This window comes from Carassius carassius, chromosome 43 (genome assembly GCF_963082965.1).
Source record: "Carassius carassius chromosome 43, fCarCar2.1, whole genome shotgun sequence".
NCBI classification, from domain to species: domain Eukaryota; kingdom Metazoa; phylum Chordata; class Actinopteri; order Cypriniformes; family Cyprinidae; genus Carassius; species Carassius carassius.
In genome coordinates, this window is record NC_081797.1 from 4,181,345 (window position 1) to 4,195,982 (window position 14,638).

Below are 14,638 nucleotides of genomic sequence, written 5' to 3' on the forward strand. Positions count from 1 at the left end.
GTTCAACAAAGCATAATGTTTAAAGTATGTTTTTACAGAGTTATTCAAAAGACAGTTCTTCCCAAAATTAATAGTTCAACTTTAAACCCTTTTTCTTTTCTTTTTTTTTGGACCCAAAACTAATCCTTTTTGCTTGTTCATTTTGAATGATTTAGCTTAAATGTTTTTATTTAACAACTGCTTGTAGCTTTGTAAAAAAAAATGCTTTAAAAACCTAAAACTACATTTAAGATTTCTCAGAATCTATCTATTTCTATTGTTTAAAAAACTGTTATTTAATTTTGTTATTTAATTTGGTCTTTAAATAAAATAAACAAATAGTTAAACATAACTGATAGATAGATAGATAGATAGATAGATAGATAGATAGATAGATAGATAGATAGATAGATAGATAGATAGATAAAACTATACTGATATAATAAAGACGAAAAAAATTCAAAAAGGTAGTGTTTGTCAAATTATTAATTTTATTGTTGTTTCGGTACAACTGTAAAACCACTCGATGGACTTTTATTATGAAAACAGCAGCGTACTTCCTGTAGGCGGTGAGAAAGTCACATGATGGTTTGTGTCTCACACTGTGTGTTTTGACTGTAGTACAGGTGTTGTAGAGGTATTTCTCCTGCTGTAGTGCCCTCGTCTTTATGTATGGTCTGATAATCTGGTTGTCTGTGTTGTCGTGCTGAAATGAGTGATGTTGTGGAGAAAACTCTCACTGCTCTGCCGGGTTTGTTTGATTCTCAAACTGGAGCTGCGAAAATCACCAACAGATTAAGACAACTCGTCAAGAGCATCACAGAACTGACATCCAAACATGTAAGTCAAACATTCGTTTATTAATAAAATAACATCGCAGGCATACGCATAAATATAGATATTTACAAGTCAAATACTTTATAAGGTGTCGGTTTCAGTGTAGCAGTCAGTACTTTATCTGGAAAGTATACAGTCTTATGTTTCAAATGTCATGTTTTCAGGATAATTGATTACACGGATTAGGTATATTGTTTATTTCATATTTTCTTATACTTGTGTAAACACACACACACACACACACACACACACACACATATATATATATTTATATATATATATATATATATATATATATACATTTTTTTTCGTAATTCTAAAACAAATTTGTAAAAAATGAACAGCAAAAAGGTGACCATTTACAACATCAAAATAAATAAACAGTGCAAAATACAGTATATATATATATATATACACACACGTGTGTGTGTGTATGTTTGTATGTGTATGCCTAATAGTAATAATATAATAGTAAATAATAATTCTAAATATTCAGTAACAAAAAATACTAAACATTTAAAAGTGAACAGCAAAAAGGTGGCCACTTCCAAATTCAAAATACTACAGCTACTTCTAATAATAATAATTGAGTACAATATAATACAAATGAACACTATCAAGGTCATAGCAAACAAATATTGAAATGCAATGCTGTGCTCTTGATTTTAAAGCATGATCTGATTTGATTTGCCTTTGCAGGAGGAGGAGAACCTCATCAAACAGGAGCTGTGTGCCATGAAAGAGCAGGCTTCTTCTCCAAACACCAGCATGGTGAGTGATACAGACGTTACCATCATCACGTCACTAACAGAGCTTCAGAAGCTGGTTATTAAACTTCAGTGTGTGTATCACAGAAGCAGATGAGAGAGATCATGGTGCGAGCCATGTACTGTGAGATGCTGGGCTACGAAGCCTCCTTCACCTACATTCACGCCATCAAACTGGCCCAGCAGGGCGGCGTGCTGGAGAAGAGAGTGGGTACGTTTACACCGCAATCCCACTTTTAAAAATCATTAGGATATTAAGTTAAGATCATGTTCCATGAAGATAGTTTGTAAATTTCCTACTGTAAACATATCAACATTTCATTTCTGATTAGTTATATGCAGTGCTAAGAATTCATTTGGACAAATTTAAAAGTAATTTTCTCAGTATTTCAATTTTTTTTTGCACCCTCAGATTCCAGATTTTCACATAGTTGTATCTCAGACAAATATTGTCATAATCAACCATACATCAATGAAAAGCTTCTTTATTCAACTTTCGGATGATGTAAAAATCTCAATTTAAAAAAAATTGACACTGATTTTGTGGTCCAGGGTCACAACTCACTCCAGAGAACACGTGCACAGTACACTTTATACAAGCTCCAAAATTAGTCTCAATGATAAATGTACAAATTATAAATAAAATGCATTTAATAATTAAAATATTTTGTGTGTAATACATTATAACAATCATTATTTTCATTCATTTTGCCATTAGTAGTTTGTAATAATCCAGTGATATTTTTATTGTCTAAAAGTGCCTAAAACTTTGCAGGTAGGTTTCTTTTAGCATATTGGAGATGTTGTCACAGTTCTTCTGGATTGAGTCTGTCTCAGTTTGTTCTGTTTCTTCATGTTATTCCAGACAGACTGATGATCAGATCACATCTCTGTGTGCAGCACTGGCTGCTGTCAGACTCCTTCTGGAAACAAAAATCTCACTGCATTATTACAATTAATGGCAAAAATAATGTTTGGAAATGTAAACTTATATTTCCTTCTAACACACTACAGCAAAACATAGAAATAACTGATTAAAACCATTTTTTTAGCTGGTGAAAATACTAGTTTTCTAATAATGTTGTGTAGGTTTTCTGTATGTGTGTGTTTGTGTATATATAAATGTATATAGATGTATATATGCATAATACAATTATTTTATAAATATATTTGATTACAGAAAATATTCAATTGTACAAATCTACAGTTATTTGTGTCTATATTAAACCAAATAAATTATACAAAAAATCTACAGTATTTATTTATTTTATTGTAATAACTCCAGAACTCCATTTAGAGATTCTTCATTAAAAAGAGTTAATTATGGCTTCTGAATGTGTATGCTTTTAATCTTTTAATCTCTTAAATGTTATTTTAGGGTACCTTGCAGTGTCTCTTTTCCTTAATGAAGGAAATGAATTGTTGTTGCTGCTGGTAAACACAGTATTAAAAGTGAGTTTGGTTCTTAGTATCTTTAATTGGCCGGGTTATGTTAAATGTGTGGCTGAGCGTCTCATGCATGTGTGACAGGATCTTCAGAGCACTAACCTCATTGAAGCGTGCATGGCGTTGACTGTTGTAGCTCAGGTGTTTCCCAAAGACATGATACCTGCTGTCCTTCCTCTGGTAGAAGACAAGCTGACACATCCGAAGTAAGCCAGAGAGACACACACATCACAGAGATGCTCATTATTTGAACACACAAAGATATCGAAAAAGCCAGTGTTGTTTTGTTATTAGTTATTTAATATTATAGCATCAAGTAATATTTTGAAGTAGCTTTTTTTACTTTAAGCTATGATTTAAATTTTTGTCCAAGTTTTAGTAATTGTGTTGTGATCTTTTATTATAGCTTCTTTCTATATTTCTATATAGCTTTATTTAGTTTTTATGTTGGCCTTAGTAATTTAATTCTTTGGCTTTAAGCCAACTTTAAGCCTTCACATAATATTTATGTTTGATTTTATTCCAGCAATATTTCAGTTACCAGTCTAAAAAAAAAAAAAATATATATATATATATATATATATATATATATATATATATATATTGTAGGTGGGGGGAGTTGGCAGGAATTGTAGGTGGGGGGAGTGCATGTACAGTTCTCTCTCCACCTTCAATACCACGACTTAGGTGCCCTTGAGCAAGGCATTGAACCCCCAACTGCTCCCCGGGCGCCGCAGCATAAATGGCTGCCCACTGCTCCGGGTGTGTGCTCACAGTGTGTGTGTGTGTGTGTGTGTGTGTGTTCACTGCTCTGTGTGTGTGCACTTCGGATGGGTTAAATGCAGAGCACAAATTCTGAGTATGGGTCACCATACTTGGCTGAATGTCACGTCACTTTCCATAACTCATATTGTTGTCTTTCTTTCATGTCTAAGGGAGATCATTCGGAGGAAAGCCGTCCTGGCGTTGTATAAGTTTTATCTCATAGCTCCAAATCAAGTCCAGCACATTCATGGCAAGTTTCGAAAGGCCTTGAGTGACAGAGATCCGGGTGTCATGGCTTCTTCCTTACATATTTACCTACAGCTGATCAGGGTCAGTCTCCAACATACAGCATGCTCTTTGAATCTCAGTATTCATGACGGGTGGCTTTGTATTATGAAAGCGAGCCATCTTTTACATTATAATACAGACAGTTTTTGTCCTATCCTTAACTGTAACATCTACAACCAGCTTTATATTAAACATTAAACACAATCTGATTGGCTGTGATCTTGTCCCATCATGCAGTAAGTGGCTTGTCGGTGACCTCTGATGTTTTTGTCTTCATCAGGAGAGTCCGGACAGCTATAAGGACCTGACGGGTAGTTTCGTCACCATCCTGAAGCAGGTGCTGGGTGGGAAACTCCCGATGGATTTTAACTATCACAGTGTTCCTGCGCCGTGGCTGCAGATCCAGCTGCTCAGGATCCTCTCGCTGCTCGGGAAAGAGGACCAAAGGTACCGAGAGGCCACGTTCATATGTGTATACTTACAATATCCACTAAAAAGTACATCGTTGAATGAAAAAAGTGTTGATTTTTCAGCACCAGCGAGCTGATGTATGAAGTTCTGGACGAGTCTCTGCGCAGAGCGGAAATGAACCACAACATCACTTACGGTGAAATCATCTTTTTAAATGGACCAAATGGCAATTTGTGTTCAAAATTAAGTCATCTAATACATAATGTGTCTCTCAGCGGTTTTGTTTTTTATATATTTTATATATTTATATTTTTTATATTATTATAGCTTTTGTTTATTTTTAAATGTATTAATTAGGATTTAGTACAACTAAACTTAAGGTATTTTAATTTAAGTTTACAATTTTTATCTAATACTAATGTTATTATATAGCAGCTTTATTTAAAATAATGAAATGCATAACTTTTTAAATTTATTTGTTTTATTATTTTATTTATGCTTTTTTATTTAGTTTGTTTTTACGGTTTTAAGTAATTTAGCACTTCAATAAATGTTTTTTTTTTCCTTTTTTTTTTCAGGTAGTTGCCAAGAAAAATATTTCAGATTATAAGTATTTACATTTTTCAACTACTACTTTAATTTTATTTTTACCTTAATTTCGAATTACGAAAGCGATCCTTAATAGATTTGGTATCTAGTTACAATACTAATTGTTTAGAAGTGTTCAATAACCACTATGCAGAATGTTTGTTTCATTTCTTCTTTTTAAAGCAAGAATATGCAATCATCATAAATCATCTCTTCTAATGGATTGAACGATAATTTTTCAGCAAAATGTACGAAAATAACACATAATGTCTGTTTCAGCAATCCTGTATGAGTGTGTGAAGGCTGTCTACACCATACACCCCAAAGCTGAGCTGCTGGAAAAAGCCGCGAGATGCATTGGGAATTTTGTTCTGTCTCCGAAGATCAACCTCAAATATCTTGGTAAAAGTCCTGCTTTTGGTTTTCACTATTTAGTTAACCTGAACTCACTTTAACTGCTCATATATTGGTGCATTGTCCAGGTTTGAAAGCGTTGACGTATGTCGTCCAGCACGATGCTAAACTCGCCCTGCAGCATCAGATGACCATCATTGAGTGTTTGGATCACTCAGATTTCACTATTAAGAGAGAGGTAATGAACAAACCACACCTAAAGTTATCATAATTGTGAGAAAAATCCATAATTTTGTAACTTTTTAGGACATCATTTAAACTTAAATTATTATTATGAGAATATCATGGTAAAATTTTTTGTCATGATTATGATTTTTTTCAGGTCATAAATCTGACTATATCTCATAAGTGATTTTTAAAATATCATATTTGTGAATTTTGTGTCATAATTGCGACTTTTCAATTAAAAAATATTCCTTTGTGGTAACAACAAAGAAAGCAAAAAAAACAATCCAACTTGAAAAACATCCTAAATTTGTAAACAAATGTGATGCTTCCATAAATAATATAAATTAGCGCAATAATTGATTTAAAAGCATAGTTCACTCACATAGTAATTTCTCACCCTAATGTCATTCCAAACCCGTGAGACCTCTGTTCATCTTCCGAACACAAATTAAAATATATTTGATGAAATCTGAGAGCTCTCTGACCTTCCATAGACCGCAATGTAATTAACACGATCAAGGCTCAGAACGTAGCAAGGACATTGTTAAAATAATCCATGTGACATCAGAGGTTCAACCATAATTTTACGAAGCTGCGCAAATACTTTTTGTGCACAAATAAAACAGAAATAATGATTTTATTAAATAGTTCCTCTTTTCCGCGTCACCCTGGTGCCATATTGAGAGTATCACATATGCAAATAACGTATTTATGTGGATACATTGTTTGTTGTTTATGCTTTGATCTGAACGGAAACAAAGTATCTGCATATATACATTATTTAGGTATGTGATACTCTCAAAATGGCACCAGGGTGATGTGGAAAATACAAATTGTTGAATAAAATCGTTATTTTTGTTTTCTTTGTGCACAAAAAGTATTCTCATAGCTTCGTAAAATTAGGGTTGAACCCCTGATGTCACATGGATTATTTTAATGATGTCCTTGCTACGTTTCTGAGCCTTGATCGTGTTAATTACATTGCTGTCTATAGAGGGTCAGAGAGCTCTCGGATTTCATTAAAAAAAAAACTTGATTTGTGTTCAGAAGATGAACGAAGATGTTGAGGTGCATATTCTTAATTCCCAACAAATCAGGCGTCTTGTGTTCATCTCTTCTCTCTTTTAGACTCTTGAATTGCTGTTCAGGATCACAAATGCTCAGAATGTGACCGTGATCGTTGAGAAGATGCTGGACTTCCTGCGCAGTTGCAACGACGAGCACACCACCATCCATCTGGTTGGGAAAGTCTCAGAGCTTGCTGAAAAATATCCTTTTAATAAACCGGAGTTTATGAATACACTACTTCCAATGAAAGGAGCAAATGTTCGCTGAATGTCAGCTGTTATGTTCCTATATTAACCCTTACGTATGCTCCAGATAACTCGTGGTTCATTCAGACGATGAATTGTGTTTTTTCCATCGGTGGAGATTTGCTACAACAAGACGTCCCAAACAACTTCCTGCGACTGCTGGCAGAGGGTAAACCAGTATAGACAACTGGAAACTGTAGTAGAAGGTGTTTTATTTAATATTTCTCATGTTTTTTTTGTGTGTTTTCGTCTCAGGCTCTGAGTCTAAAGAGGAAGATGATCAGTTACGGCTCTATGCTGTCGAGTCGTATTTGACTGTGCTGAAGGGACACAGTTCTCATCTGCCCCAGTGCTTCATACAGGTCATGAGCTGGGTCTGTACTACATATATATATATATATATACATGTATATACACACATACACACAATTGATGCACAGCACAGTTCTGATGATTCACAAAAAAATTCTACTTTAAGGCTGATTGAAATTCTAGTGACAGGCTTCAAAATGAATTTCAAAACACCTGATAAATTGAGAAAAAAAATGAAGACTTGCAAGTTACCACAGGTGTTTTCTTCAGTAGATGGATTTTACCATTTGCACTTTAATATCAGTTGGCATTTTATTTACTCACAAAGCCTGTTTGTATTTATTACTAATCAGTTAGGACACATTTATTGTTTTATTAAGCCAATTCACGTCACATTTTTCATAAAGTGTTTAATGCAGTTACAAGCTTTTTCACAGTAATAAACAGGAAAATAATAGCGTTATTTTTTGCAAAATCTTTATTCAGTCTTGAAACAATTTCAATTTGAGCTGTAAAGCAGCACTACAGAAGACAATCGTGTCATTATTCAGCTCAATGCAATTTGTTTTTGTATTTTCATCCAAACTTTTCTGAATATGAATTGTCTTTTAAGAACCAACTGAGCATTATATAATTGCTATTTAATATTAAAATTAAATACATTAATTTTATTCGATTATTATATTATTTATTAACCATTTACTTAATATTTAATCTTATATATTAGATATTTATATAGTTAATATAATATATTTTACCCTTGTGCTGCATTATATATTTTACAACGTTGAGTGCATTAATGACCAAAAATGGTCACATATTAAACATTGCCTAAAATATTATATATTATTATTATTTTCCTCTTTTAGCCAGCATCAGTCCTCATCATAACTACCAAATATTTATTTAATTTCGGGATTTTAACCATTTAAATACCAGTTTTGGTGGTGATACCATCAATTTGTAAAAGAGGAAAAAACACAAGAAAATCTTATTTTCCATACACTAAATGCAAGGAGAAAACTTTAGCTTTGGATTATCACAGTCTTGAATATGTCAAAGATTAGCGGCAACATTATTTTTGGTGCATTTTTATTTTTTGTGCTATGTAAGATTTTTTTTTAAATCACACATAGCGCATTAAGAACAAATTTGGTCCTATTTGGACCCATTAAAATATTCATTTTTGAACCCACTGTCATAATATCATAAAATCATAATTTCTACCAAGCCTTGGGGTAAAATATTCACTTTTTACTGTTTTCCACCAGCGTCACTACATAGATATTCCCTATGGGTAGAAATGCACGTTATTTTCCTTTTGTCCACTAGGGGCACTATTGACTGTTATGAAGCATTTTAATGGCTCAATAATCTCAGGGATAACTGTTTAATCCTTTTAAAACTGTTATAGAAATGTAAATTGGATACTTATTGAGTAAAAATGACAAAAGCCCTGTGTGTGGTGCTTTTCATGCCTATTAGAGTTCTGAGACATTAGCTTAGAAACACGCTAACATCAAAATCTAGTGGAATAAACTGCTATTGTCTGTTGCCCTTGAAATTAAATGATGATGTTCTTCTGGAAACTCACAGCTGATGTTTGTTGCGTGCTCAGGTGCTTGGAGAATACGCTCACCTGCAAGGGTCGGTGGACCGGCGCGAGGTCATCCGGCTCCTGACGCAGCTGCTGGATCAGAGAAGCGTGAGCTCGGAGACACGGGTCTGGATTCTCTCTGCGCTCACCAAGATCCCCGAGGGCCAGACAGATTTGATTCTGGACCTGGCTGAGAGGCTTTCATCCTCCCAGGACACGGTGCTCCGTCAGCAGGCCCAGGAGCTGCTGCACCTCAGCCAGGACTCTCAGCTCCATGAGTGGGTCCTGCCCCGCGGAGCACCATGGGACGCCATAGAGGTAGCAAGCCTGACTGTTTCTCCCTATTAAGACAAGTTATTTTGATTAAAGCTACATGATGTAACATTTGGTGCTCTAGCAGGTAAATACACACAACTCATTATATCAATGTTATACATTTTGATCAAAAATAGTAACATAGTGTACCTTTTAAGGATATTTTCCACACTAAACAGCCAGATTTAGAGAACTTTAAGTGAACAAAACAGTTATTTGGGGGTGTTACATTTTTATAAATTATAAGATTTGTTTGAAAGAAGTCTCTTCTGCTCACCAAGGCTGCATTTATGGAGTAAAAATACAGTAACACTGTGAAATATTGTTACAATTTAAAATACCTGTTTTTGTTCACAAGACATGTTTTGAGCATTCAACGAAGTGAAACATCTGAACCGCTGTGTAAAAATGCCTCAATTTCCCCAAAGATTCAAACTAGTTGCTGTAGTGTGTGTAATTTCTTCACAGGTTGATTCTTCTCTGTCATTTCTGGACGGGTTTGTGTCTGAGGCTTTGGCTACAGGAGCCGCACCATATAAACCCCCTCATCAGAGACAGGAAGAGCTGTGTGAGGACAGAGGTACAGCCATCATTCACCCTCATCACAATGCTTGCTGTTATTTATACTACGGGAAACTCTATAGTTTACCACATATATGTGACCCTAGAGCACAAAACCAGTTTTAAGTAGCACTGGTATATTTATAGAAATAGCTTACAATACATTGGATGGGTCAAAATGATAAATTTTTCTTTTATGCCAAAAATCATTAGGTTATTAAATAACGATCATGTTCCAGAAAGATATTTTGTAAATTTCCTACTGTAAGTTTATCAAAACTTCATTTTTGATTAGTAAAATGCATTGCTAAGGATTCATTTGGACAACTTTAAAGGAGATTTTCTCAATATTCAGATTTTTTTTTTTGCCAAATATTGTCCGATCATAAGCTTATTTATTCAACTTTCAGATGATGTACAAATCTCAACTTCTAAACATCGACCCTTATGACTGGTTTTGTGGTCCATATATGTATCCTGCCCTGAGTAATTCACCAAAAATGAATATCTGTCATCATTTGCTCGCCCTCATGTCATTCCAAACTGTTTATGATTTTTGTAGCATTGAATCTGGAGCCGTACAGTTTTTCTCTGCCTGTAAGTTTATCATCATGTAGCATCACTGACAGACAATCTCCCACACTACTGTCTGTCAGTTCAGGACTCTCAGGAAACAGCACTGAACTCTCGCAGAAGGCAGGGTGAGTATCTATAGCATGCTGTCTTTTGTTGTGCACAACAGCTCAAACATTTGGAGTCAGTAAGATAATGCTTTTAATCAGCAAGGATGGATTACATTTATCACAAGTGGCAGTAAAGACATTTAAAATGTTACAAAAGATTTCAAATAAATGACGTTGTTTTGAATTTTCTATTAAAGAATTGGTTTAGCTTTTTTTTTTACATTGATAATGATAAAACATGTTTTTAAAGCAACAAATTTGTATATTATAATTTTTCTGAAGGATGTGACATTGAAGACTGGAGTAATGATGCTCAAAATTCAGCTTTGCATTACAGGAATAAATAAAAATGTAATATAAATGGTAATTATGTGTCACAATATTATGTTTTAATTATGTTTTTACTGTATTTTGGATAAAGAAATGCAACCTTGGTGAGCAGAAGAGACTTCAGTAAAAACATTAAATCTTACTCATACATTTGAAACTGCACTGTATATATAGGTTAGGGCTGCACGATAAATCGCATCTGATATTTAATGCACATCTTGTCAGACGGTTCTGTAATCAGTGATAAATCTCCATCACCTGCGCGCTTTCACATGCAGCAGCATTTACTACACAGAACCGCCGTTCACTGACAAGCTGCGCAAAACACTATCATATGTTTTGCATGTTTTGCGCAGCTTTTCAGTGAGAGACTGGATTTTTGACTTTCATGAGCTGTATGCTCTAATCATCAAAATTAAAACAAAATATCTATTAAAATGTTCCTGTAGCTCAAGTGGTAGAGCATTGCATTAGCAGCGCAAGGTTGTGGGTTCGACTCCCAGGGAGCACGTTAGGTAAAAAATGTTTGCCTGAACACACTGTAAGTCGCGTCTGCTAAATGCATAAATAAAAAATTAATAAATGTTTACTTTACATGTAATGAATCTGGAATATATGAAAATTTCCACTTTTTGAAACCTTTCCACGATATTCAGAATTTTTGAGATGTAACGGTATGATATGTGTATATGTTAACTTTGTGTATCATTTCAGCTCCAGCACTCTGATTCTGGAGGGTGTAAAGAGAGTTTGGGGGAAAGATGGGTATCTTCCACAAAAAGAAGCAACAGCACCGCCGGTGGATGAACCCAGTGCTGCAGTACAGCCCCCCGTCCAACAGGAGGCAGCAGAGAGAACAGAGCCACGGCCGGAGCCCTCCACGCGAAACCAGGACAAACAGCGGCTGGCTTCCTCTTTGTTTGTTGGCTTGGGAGTAGGGAGCTCTGTGTCTCTGGTGAGAAAATTATTTTATGATGGATCTGTGATTTAATTTTAAAGTTAATAGTGTGTTTATGTTATCATCTTGTATTGATGGTACTAAATTTCCACTCACTCAAACCACATGCATTGCATTTGTTGTGTAAATGCTTATTGTTCTGATTCCTCTCAGCTGGGGAAATTCGAAGCCCCGCCCCCTCGCTTTAGAAAAAAGCCCCGCCCACACGAGTCATCATCATCATCATCAGGCACCAGCGAGAAGTCTTCCGACTCCTCCTTTCGCTCATCACATAACACGACCGATAGCTTCCTGTACGGCAGTTTCCTGGAGGAGGAGCCAGCCACGTACAAATCCGCTTTTGACCACACCCCCAAATCCACCACAGCCAATGGCCTTTCTCAGAACAAAGAAGACAAACATGCAAACACATCTCAGATATTTGGTGGCGATATGGTTATAGTGCGGCCCAGTACAGTCCAGGACAAACATCCTCCATCCGTGTCTTCAGATCTGACCGTTCTTTTACCCGCTGACCTCAAAAACCTACCTCACTCTGATGTCATCAGCCTGACCTCTGACCCCAGCCTGTCTCTGTCCTCCTGCCGTCTGTTCAGAGATGAAGCTTTGCTGCTTCTGATCTTCATATCCAACTGCACGGAAACTGTAATAAAAGACGTTGCAGTGCAGCTGACCTGTGAGGAGCTGAAGGTGTGTACTGATCTGAAAATATTTTAATAATATTATGCAATAAAATAAAATGGGACCTCTTCTGTCTTAGACGGCAAGTTTGAGAGGGAACATCGTGGACTGTCTGGAGGCTAGGAGTACATCTGTGTGTCATTATGCTCTGCTGATGGACGACCCTCACACTAACATATCCTTTACCGGGACCGTCTCTTATCAAACACAACCGGGACACACAAACACACTCCCTTTCTCTGGGACACTGTCCACAGCAGACTTCATCAGGTAATGTGTGTCTGACACTGCATCAAAACTACTGTACATTAGGTTTCTTTAGTGCTGTCAAACGATCAATCGCATCCAATATAAACACTCTTGTTTACTTAATATATAAGGGTGTACTGTGCATATTTATTATGTATATATAAATACAAACACATGCATGTGTATAAGAAAAATATGTTGTTTATATATTAAATATAATTATAATATAAAATATAATAATATATATGTTTATACATGTAAATATTAAAAAAAAATACTGAATGTGTGTGTATTCATCTATAAATATACTTTAAAAAATATTTACAATTAATTTATTGTGTTCATAGTGTGTTGCAAAACACTTCTGCTGCTGTTGAGGTGGGGTACGAGTAAGTTTAGGGTCTGGTTTGATTGTATGAGTAGGTTTAAGGATGGGTTAAGGTATAAAGCTGATGATACATGGGGCAAATTTTGGAGCAATTTTGCCAGGCCACTTTTTTAAACAATGTTGCTTGGGCACTTTCCCATTGAGAATTGGTAACTAATTTTCATCTGGATACTTAAGGTTTCTTCCAAGCACATTTTACCAATTTCTAACCACATCAAACATAATAATAAGAAAAACATGCTGAAGTGTTGGGAAATATCTTAAGTCAAATTTGTATAGGATTTATGGACAGATAAGTTGTGAGTGACTCTTGAACCAGCACCACATCCTCTTGTACCACTGTTTGAAGACTTTATTATCAGTTTTAGTTTTAGGAGCTCATTTTTATCCCATCTCCAATCCTGAAAAATCTTTCTTGCAGGAGTGACTAAAAATGAGCTCCTAAAACTTACTGCCAGATAAATTCTTATATTTTTGTTTGGTTGCTTCATGTATTTGGAGGAAATCTTCAAAACTTCTGAAGGTGTGCACAGTGCAACCCGATTTCAGGTTCCAGTTTCTAATTTTCTAAGTGTCCAACTGAATATAAAATGAAAGTGAAACATAAACACCAACAAATGACTTCAAACCAATTTTTGTTGCAAGCTTTTTGACTTTGAGACTTCTTTTAATGAACTAATTTCTCTCAATCACACACAGGCCTTTGGTTTTAACCACAGAGGAATACGGGAAACTCTGGCTGTCTCTGTCTCATGATGTCAAACAGAATCTGAAACTGCTCACGGATGCCGGTGACCCGCTCAGAACCACTCTGAACGCTCTCAAAGACGCCCTACAGCTTCATGTTGTGGACATCATCGGTAAAACATATTTCAGTTCACTGCGATTTGCAGTCATGTTACAATCCATTTCAAGCATGCACCATTACTGACTATAATTGACACACTATTTAGAGAAGCAGCCCATCAGTGGTGTGTCTTGTTTCAGGCTCCGAGGGGATTGTAGCATGTCGGCTGCTCAGTGGCGCCCCCTGTCTCCTGCACTGCAGAGTGAGCGGCGCTGCTTTGGTCATGTGGCTGCGCTCTCCTCATCCTGCTCTCCCAGACTGCATCCTGTACCACTGCCAGAGAGCGCTCGCACACCGCTGAAGAAACTTCCAGGAAAACTCCTTGACAAAATGATTTCATGCAGTGACTGTTTGACAGCAGTACCTGTGCATTGCTTGTCTTATTCCCCGACAAATAATATCAATGAGATATATTTTTTGTACACAGTAACTGAGATGCATTGTGTCACACTTATATACAGTAAAAAGTATTTATTGATTTTAAACATTTGTGGTTTGGTCTGTCATGTTAGGTATATTCGTTTTTGTTTGCAGAGAAAAAAAGAAATATGGAATTGTTTTCATAATATTTGAAATATTTCAAGTGTCTAGTAAATATTTATAGTATTTATTCTATTAAATATTCTTTCAACTACGTAATACAGTCAACCTCAAACAGACTAGTGTAGATTATTTTTATAAAACATGAAATGAAAAAAGACCCCATTTACTTTTTTAAAAGTGCACATTATTCCAAAGAAA

General features: G+C 35.5%; 1 protein-coding gene across 1 annotated transcript; it reads left to right on the top strand.

Annotated features, from left to right (window-relative positions):
* The first annotated feature begins 562 nt into the window (after positions 1-562).
* On the top strand, positions 563-14,382 carry LOC132124858 (AP-4 complex subunit epsilon-1-like). The gene is made up of 21 exons (XM_059535997.1): positions 563-819; positions 1,516-1,587; positions 1,671-1,794; positions 2,962-3,035; positions 3,114-3,235; positions 3,965-4,124; positions 4,363-4,529; positions 4,616-4,689; positions 5,361-5,483; positions 5,564-5,673; positions 6,792-6,931; positions 7,033-7,145; positions 7,232-7,350; positions 8,907-9,203; positions 9,669-9,780; positions 10,324-10,462; positions 11,489-11,729; positions 11,886-12,422; positions 12,493-12,683; positions 13,750-13,910; positions 14,038-14,382. Exons 1-21 carry the CDS (start codon positions 691-693, stop codon positions 14,196-14,198), a joined length of 3,366 nt encoding a protein of 1,121 aa, XP_059391980.1. The 5' UTR covers positions 563-690; the 3' UTR covers positions 14,199-14,382.
* Positions 14,383-14,638: the final 256 nt, after the last annotated feature.

What these genes read in the sequence shown, in the direction of transcription:
- LOC132124858 (XM_059535997.1), top strand. Translation starts at nt 691, where the DNA reads ATGAGTGATGTTGTGGAGAAAACTCTCACTGCTCTGCCGGGTTTGTTT. An exon ending in CTTCTCCAAACACCAGCATG is followed by an intron (nt 1,588 to 1,670) that starts GTGAGTGATACA and finishes TGTGTATCACAG; the next exon opens with AAGCAGATGAGAGAGATCAT. An exon ending in CACCATGGGACGCCATAGAG is followed by an intron (nt 9,204 to 9,668) that starts GTAGCAAGCCTG and finishes ATTTCTTCACAG; the next exon opens with GTTGATTCTTCTCTGTCATT.